Raw genomic sequence first — 8,800 nt, 5'->3', positions numbered from 1 at the left:
TCAGACGGTATGAGAAATGCAAAAAATGGCCAAGATGACCAACCCTCGAGGGTCTGCCCATGCATGCAGACAAAACAACATGCACAATTCCGACTCGCGGGCCGTACAGAACAACAGACAAACGGCCAGGGGTACCGACATCACTCGGCTTCACTTGTGCACGAGAAAAATGGCGAGACATTCCCCTTACTGCTTGAAATGTGGTTTATGGGACGTGATGATGAGGCTAAAAAGCGAGGTCGGGGGGGGGGGGGGGGTAGGTACCTAGTTAGGTAGGGTACGTGAACACTTCTGCTGCGACCACCTTCAAGTCAATCTCCGTCAAGGCCAGGCGGGAAAGCTACTTTGCTTGTTCGCTTGCTTGCTTGCTTGCTTGCTCCCTGGACGAACGGCCGTGGGGGAGGGGGGAAGTAATGTATGATTGTATAAAAGAATGAATGATGGATTGAGAGATGAATGGCTCAATCTCACGACTAGCTTACCCAGTATCCTGACTTCGCTCGTCTCGCACGAGCACAAACACATAGCTACGCCGTCTTCACGCGCCTCCTCCCTCCCTCTCTCCGTTCTCAACCCAAAGAATTATCTCATTCACAGTGCCGGCGGTTGGATTTGAACCAAGGTCTCTGCGGAGAATCGGAGTTGCAATCCTTCCTACTCTCCTGTTTCTGCCTCACACCCACCAACGCAGTGGCAGAGTCTAGAGAAGCAGGCACCTCCCACAATGAAACGTACTAACCACTGCACTACAGCAGCTTATCCATTCATTTTTAATCATGAACGTCGGAGGCTTTTTCTGGGTGAGCGCAGAAGAAATGCCGCCCTACTTTTCGGGGGTGTTCGCTCGCTGGCAGTGAATTGGGAGCGAGTGAGTGAACGAGTCACCCGGGCTCGTCAAAGTCGGGGGTTGATGTTTTTCCAAAAGGGAACGGAAGTTTACTCAGAGAGATCATCACCCTTTGCTGATACGAGTGGGGATATGTGCATCCACCCGCGCCCGCGGTCCAAGACGTTGCAAGATAAGTATCCCCATGTAAGTAGGTACGTTCCTGTTCTTGTTCGTGGTTCCCTTGCAGACGGGAAAGAAGGGAGGGAGGGGCGGAGAGCCGCATATCTGCACGCGTCCGAGGAGAGCCGAGCCAAAAGAGGGCCCGATCGGTCTAGATGGCGACCCGGGAAAGATCAGGAGGGCAGCGGGACGGTGCAGTTGTAGGGGTCGATAGGCGAGAGGGATCACAAGGGCCCAGGGGAGATCTATCGAGGGACGGGAGAAGGGAAAACGACATGATAGATAACCTTGGAAGGGAAAAGACAAAGCCGCTTTGGATGCTCCGCACGCACATGGGAGATGGTCTCATTGGGGACAGACATATCGATACTCGCCCGAGCCTCGTTCCTCGTTTGATTCTATGCTATTCCGCAAAACAAGGCTGTTATTGCTCCAAAGCAGAGAGACAGGACACTGAGAGAACCGTACAGTACATGATTGAATCTATTCCATCCATACAAAGTTTCGCGTGGAGGGCCGTGGAGTAACATAGCACAGCACAGCAAGGCGCATGTACACATGTGCGCTGATCACTCAAACAACGACCATCCCTGGCATCCCAAATGCGCAGGATCTGGGATAGTCAACACGGTATGGGAGCATGCAAGGGGGGGGGGAGGGAAATGGTATCACGAAGCCTGGGGAGTCTACGAGCCTACCACGAAGTCTTGCGTGCGGCGACCAAGCAAAAAGCGCAAAGGAGAACCCTTCCCCTCCCAAAATTGTCACTCAATGGTTAAGGGACAGTAAAGGGATGGATGGTCAAGGGATAGATAGGGGTCTCTGTCAAATTTCGATACGATTTCGTTGACGTTGCGCAAAGGGGCGGGCGAGTTGCTTGTCATGTGTGTTATTTATGCAAGGGGGAGCGAATGGTCCCATCCCCGTTTGCCGAGTCGATTCTAGATGCGTATGAGAAACTTTCCCCATCTCCAGAGACAGACAGCTAGAATGATGCCGAATATTTTGACACGCCGGGCCTGTCCTGGCTTATCCAGTCCGTGGCTTGGAGGAAACGAGGTTGAAAAAGCCATGCCGCCCCATGCCTTGCCACTCCCTGACCGAATGCGTCTCGGTCGTGCGGAACTGGAATGGCTCTGTTCCTCTCTCCTTGGTTTGTCCCGTGACAGTACCCCGTATATCAGATACATGAAAGAAAATCACGAACTGACCTGGTTCTTTTCTTTTTTGGTCTAGAGATCGACCCAAGCCCACTGGGGAATACGAAGATCAAACTTCGACGCCGTCAACAATCAAATGCGCAAGCGTGCGTCGGCGTTGTTGACCGATTCTCCCACGACGGCAAAACTTTGGGCCTCATTCCCGACGGTGTGGTCACATTATCTAGGTCGGAAAAGAGACCCTAGCGAGCATTAGTGTTGGCTGGGACTAAAGATCCCTCTCATCTGCAAGAACAGTGTAAGCGAGTAAGAGCGAAAGGCATATCGGATGGGAAAAGAAGGAATCAGTGGCCGTGTCATATGTGAGATCAGGCTGGAAGATCTGGGGAAGCAAGGACACGCCTTCCAACGTCCCCATCAATATGCCCTTGTGTGTACGGGGTATGGATCCGCTGACGCAGAAATACCAGGGCCATGTGTAATGAAAGAAAAGGTCTCCTCGCCGCCGTGCCAGTGCTGCAGGAGATGTGAATGTAGTCACAGAGCCAAGCAAAGGGGAGGATCATCGCTGATGACGGCAGACAAGGCCTTTGGACTGTCGCCGAGAACTCAACCCAACCTTGGGCCACTGAGCGCATTTCCGGATGTCAGGTCGCGATTCAAACTTCGGATGAAGCATTTGGCGAAGAAGCTTCGGCGACTGGTGGTGAGGTACGAGGTAGTTCGGATTAGTCACGGTTATGGAGATCTAGTGCGAAAGAGTAGGGCAGACCTGAGACACTGAGATTGGAAAGCGAGAAGCATTCGCTCAGAGCATGACACAGGGCAAGCACAGGGTTGCGCAAGGGCAATGAAAGGGGGTTACATGGGGTAACTTAGAGCAATGTAAAGGAGGGATGGAAGTTGACTTCCAAGAGACGCCTTAAAACGCCACCTCCAGGGAGGGTTATGGCCCAAAAGGAACAATGTGCATGTTGGCAGTGACGACTGTGCTCTCGCGATACGAGGGAGTTGCACGAATGGCAAGGCTGCGAGAAGCGAGTAGCCTACCAGATCGTCAGTGACCTCTCCGAGATGCCGCTCATGACGAGTTTTGGGCTGGGGAGCGGCGAGTGGGCTGCCTGCATGTGGGACACTATGACACCTTCCGTGAGATGGCCCCCTGCTTCTGCAAGTGTTTGAGTGACCACCAAGGAAATGAGAGTCCCGGTTCCACGCCATGTCCGGCATATGCAAAGACTTGTTCCGCGGGGGCGAGGGGACTCAGCAGCTGGCAGCTGCACCGACCGCGCCGAGCACCAGCACAAGCAAGTACTGGTAATAAGCAGCCATGGGGAAGGACTCAGGAAGAGAACTTTAAACAACCAGGAGTTAGTAGGTTTGAGCCATCAGAAGCGACAGGTCCCACCCCATTCGCTGGTCGGCGCCAGCTCCGGGACAACGGTTTGCGGTTGTGCGGTTCCGAGTGTCCCACATACTATTGAACCAGGTGAAAGCCGGTGTCCGGGGGAGCTCCAGCAATGGGATAGTGTGCGAAAGGTTGCCCGGAGGGTTTGTTCTGCGTCAGGATTTGCTGAATCGACAAGTTGCTCTTCCCTTTCGAGACGGAGGCTTGTCTCGACAGGCCGATCACTTGCTAAATTGTGCTCGGCCTTGTTGGTGGTGGTAGCGTGACCGTTTTTCGACCGGAACGACCTTGAGATGTGATGGCAGGTTATGTAGTTGCGAGGGGATTGCACACAAAAGACGGCGAAATGTTTTGCGCAGCTAGCATCCAAGGAAAAAAGAGCCAGCGAATGGAGAGGAAGTTCGTTCATTTAACCACGACTGCAGCAAAAGCCCCGAGGGAGAGAGGGCCGCGGATGCCATTGAATGGACGCCTTTAAGCCACAAACGCATGGGAGGCAGGGCCCTAACCGAATGCCGAGACGTGAAACTCGAGTCGGATGCGATACATTACAGTGTGGCTGCTCCAAGGCTGCTCTCTAAACTTGCTGGGCGCAAAGGGGGGGGGAGGAAGGGCGGCTGATTTGAATCGTTCGACCGCATGCAGCATGCATAGCAAAAAAAATACGGAGTAATGTACAGTAGATCAATTCTCTGGACCCAGAAGGTAGCATGGCATGCTGCACAGAAAGACGCTCGTGCCATCCGAACAAGGCGTGGAAATTGGTCGACAGTTGCCCGGTGAGTACATGGCTGCTTCCGGAGGGTTGATCGGTGCCAGAGCGTCGGAACGACAAAGATTCCACATTTTCCCAGTTCAAAAAACGCTATCTTCTTAGGCTTTATCTTGGTGGCCACAGAACCACACACCCAGTATGCCAGCCAGTTCGGGAGCGACATGGACTGTCGCATCGGCATGTTTTTGAACAACAACGACAACAATAAAACCAGACGGGTGTGAGGTAAGTCGGATACGTAAGGAAATGATTTTCTCTGCGTCACCACCTCCTTGTAGGGCACATGTCAAAGCAAGATTTGAGAGCTGGCGGGCAGCAGCCAAGGTTCAGGTTCTCAGTTCCACGTGCGGATCGGAAAAGATCCCTCTTCTGTTTGATGTCCAGCTGACCTCGTCTCCGGACCACTTACCGTCTTTGTTTTTCCCTTTTGGCCCTGTTGATGGGCATTTTCTTGCAACGCGCTTATGGAGAAGCTCTTGCCCCAGGTAGCGTCAACGGGGAAGCGGAAACGCGCTGTGGAAGGGTGACATGCTTACTCGACCTGCTCCGTACTGGGTAGGTCCTCCTCCCTGGTGTTTGGTGTGTCGTGGTGCAATATCCCTGTACTTGTACAAGTAAGTAGTGGCTGGGAGAGATTACCTTTTTGGTGGGATTCAGCCTTCACCTCTTTCTCCGCCAATCGCCGCAGTATGAGAATCGAGTGATTTCCATTCGTTCGAGTCGAGTCAGCTGGCTTGACGAATTTTGGGATCTCCCTATAATCGTACGAGGAGAGCATGGTTGAGCCTTGAGACTTTTGTGGTAGTACTTGTCAGGGTTGGTTATGTTGGTCAGTCACATTGACACCCTTAGCGAACCTGGTACAAATCAAACATTCAAAGGTTACGACTCAGCCAGTCGCTAACTGTGCCCTAGAAGTGTGTATCGACGTTGCACTCGAGTCTCGTAGGCGTAGCGGAGCCGGTGGTATGGGAAGTCCATAGGTACTGGGTACCAAGTAGAAAGGGCCAGATGTGTGGCTGAGGCAAAAACAAACCCCCATTGCACCAGGGCAAATATTATTATTGGCATGTGACCAGCCTTGGAACCCACAGGAACGGCTTCGAGACCTTGCGACAGGGCCCACGAATACATTGATCCCTTTGTCTCACATGTCAGTCATTACTTGTACTTGTTATGTGGTTGATGAGTGGCCAGGTACGACACTTTTGTATCTCCGGCGATTTCGACAGAGAATAACAAAGATTTCCCTGACGGTCGAGTCGATACTCCGTCTTTGATGCCTGGCCACAGCAGCTTTGATGCCTAGCTTGCCTGTCTATCGGGCGGTTTAGGTGATCGGACTCCCAAGAAAGATGCAAGATGGGCTGTGTGGGTGGTGCCCTGGTGGCACCCAAGAGGTGGTGATGGATCCCCCAATCCCAGGCCCGCGCGACCCCATTTCCCCCCCCCCCCAAAGGAGCCGTCAATCAGCTCCGAGCACTCCCCGAGTCATTGTCGGTCTCCTCGCTCCTGGACTTCGGGGGGGCCACTCGCTCCCAGCCGGTACCGATTTCGGTCATTACATCTGATACCAGTGGATTTAGTGTATTCACTAAACCTTGGGGTCTTTGGGCTGCCAAAACATCTTTTGCCGCCCCTCGGTGTCCCCCAATTCCTCTTGTGAGTACCTAATCCCTCTGGCCGGTTAGGCTAGAGCTCTCCTTTCCCCCTTGTCCTTTCTAGGCTTTCTCCCACTTTTTTGCCTCGTGTCTCGAACCTTGCACCATTACCCAATAACCACCTAGTGAAGGACGTAAATCTGCAGTCACCTTTCTCACCTGGCTAGCAGCAGGAGTCTCTCGCCCTCTCGAACTCTGGTCTGTCCACCCGAGCACTGGTGGCAGAGCAGTGTCCACCTCATGCGCCAGCACTCGCACCCCTGCTCGCTTTTTTCGGGCCTTGTGCCCTGGTCTCTTGCTCCTTCTGCAACTCATCACCTCGACGCCCACCCCCTGCAAGTTGCACACACCTGGTCCGGACTTGTGGTCCTTATACCGAGCGTCCCCATCCGCAAAGCCCCATCACCATTTCTTCACAACCGCGCTCTCACACACACACACACACATACACTCACTCACTCACTCAATTCACATACCTCCAACACCACCACCACCGCACACACTCTCCCTCGTCGATACACCAACTTGTTCGACCTCAATTTCCGTCTCACCCATCCTTTATCTCGCCCTCCCCCCTCGACTCCTCAACTTGTCCGCTGGGTCAATTCCTCTGAACACGTCCGTTCTTGATCGGCCCGAGGTTTCGCATTGCGTCACACAAGCCGATCCCACCAAATTCTCCCACCCGTTTGCGGACTGCAACTTCTGCCAGCGCCAGCACCGTCCTCCTTACTTTATCCCTCTCAGAATCCCTTGTTCGGCGTCTGAAACGACCTCGTCTCCTCTCCTGCCCTCTTGACGAAGTCTCCCATCAAAATGCCGCCGCGTAAAATCCCGCATGTCCTATACCTGGACAGGGGCAAGATGCACCATATCGATCCGTCAAATGCCTGCAGTTTAATGGCAATGTGGTCCATGTTCTCCAAGTGCTCAGAAACGCTGGACGAGGGTCCGCGGTTAGAAAACTTGAGTTGGCGGATATGGTCGCGAGAGTCATTATGTGTGACCCCCATCGACTCCCCTCCACCGAGGGCCAGCCAGGTGCCGTCGCTCTCAAATTCATGGTCGTCAAATGACAGTCTCAGCGAGGGACGATGCAGCCCAGCCCCCGCCAGGAATAGGTGCCGGTCCCGATCCCCGCCACAGGACGACTGCTCCAGCTCCCTCTCAAAGTCTCGACATCTGAGTCCCCTCACACTGGAAAAAATTGTGGCTTCGATCCAAGACAAGACCGATCTATGTCCTCTATCTCCTTCACTCGAGGCCAGCCGCCCGTTCACGAAAGTGCCAACCCTTGGAGAGCAGATATCGGACAAACAAGACAACGAAGCAGAAGCACCGCCTCGCACGGGGATGAAAAATCTCCAAGATTCCACCAACTCATGTCTCTCCAATACCACCACCACAACATTAAGCACAGCTCGTCAGAGCGAGCATCGTGATTCCGACACTTCGGTCTCCTCGGACGGCCTAATTCCAAGTGGTTCCGTGGTCCATGGCTTTTCTCCCGTTGCCTCCTCGTGTCGTTCGCGCACTACCAGCTCGGGTATGAAGCCCCTCGCTCCGTCCAAGCTCATCCCTCAAGCCAAAGGTGCCCTCAAATCGACGGCCATGTTCACGCTGGGGGGCTCTTCCGAGGATGACGAATCTTCATTCGAGCAGCGAGTGCTGTCTCTCAGAGCTCCTCCTCAAAGAAGCTCACTGTCTCAAAGTCTGAGCAAACAGAACCTGTCGGAGCGCAAGAGTGATTTGCCGCCCAAGAGAACTTCTTTCCGAGATGTCGTTGCCGAGCGGAGAATCCAAGAAGACGCCGAAAACGACGAAGGAGCCATCGCAAGCAGCGACGAGGAGGACGATACTGACGAAGTTATGGAATCAGCCATTGACGAGGACGAGGAAGACGGCGATGACTGGGAAGACTCAACTTCGGATGATGGCAAGGCTGTCCAAGAACCCCATCTTTTCCGGCGTGTCGATAGCCGCAGTGTCTTGCCATCGCGCCGCTCCATGCTGACTTTGGCCTTGAATAAAGGCCAAGCAGGCCTAGCACACGCATATTCTCAACCCACACTACATCGACCAAGGCAAACGTCGCCTCCACAAGGCGCCTCATACGCCAACTCACCTGATGAGGAGGACGGCATGATGATGCAAACGTCAAACCGGCCACCAATCGCCATTCCACCCCCCAAATCATCCTCCAAACCTGTGGCCCATTCGCCACGGACGACAAGACGTAACATGCTGTCGACCGAATTGACCGAATCTCTACGCAAGAACCTGCTCTGGGAGAGACAGCAGAAGTCTCAAACTGTCAATGCTTTTCTCAAGCGTAGCAGAAATGCCCAGTCGATGGCGAATCTCTCCTGTGCTGCCCAAGCTGGAGGCCCTCCTGTCCAGGCCGTGGCCCCCGTGGTGGACTCGTCCAAGGACGACGCCTGGACGTTTGATAACACTTGGGAGTACCATACCAAAGGCTGGTAGGCCTGGGTCAGCGAGCGTCTTTCATCACCTCTTGATGAGTTTTTGATGTTCTTTGTTCGGCTTTTTTTTTTCCCTGTCTGCGTTCTGAGCGGGGCTATGTTGTTAATGTGCTTTACGACCATTTACACCACACTTTACGATTGGCAAGTCCGGAAAACGGCAAGGATGGTGAGGCCCTGGCCCCATCCATGTACAAAGGCGCATTTCGGACCATTACTCTTTTATCGAGGGCGGCTCAAAAGTGACCGGCATTTTTTTCCCCATCGTGTTCGATGAATGGAGCTAGATACACCTGACCTCAAC

At 53.6% G+C, this 8,800-nt stretch overlaps 1 protein-coding gene across 1 annotated transcript; it reads left to right on the top strand.

The window, feature by feature from the left end:
- Positions 1-6,829: 6,829 nt before the first annotated feature.
- A1O5_11708 (uncharacterized protein) lies at positions 6,830-8,497 on the top strand (the record flags this gene model as incomplete). Its single annotated transcript, XM_007752280.1, has 1 exon — positions 6,830-8,497. One exon carries the CDS (start codon positions 6,830-6,832, stop codon positions 8,495-8,497), a length of 1,668 nt encoding a protein of 555 aa, XP_007750470.1.
- Between the last annotated feature and the right edge of the window lie 303 nt (positions 8,498-8,800).

Source organism: Cladophialophora psammophila, assembly GCF_000585535.1.
Source record: "Cladophialophora psammophila CBS 110553 chromosome Unknown aczJe-supercont1.28, whole genome shotgun sequence".
NCBI classification, from domain to species: domain Eukaryota; kingdom Fungi; phylum Ascomycota; class Eurotiomycetes; order Chaetothyriales; family Herpotrichiellaceae; genus Cladophialophora; species Cladophialophora psammophila.
This window is presented reverse-complemented; position numbering and strand designations above follow the sequence as displayed.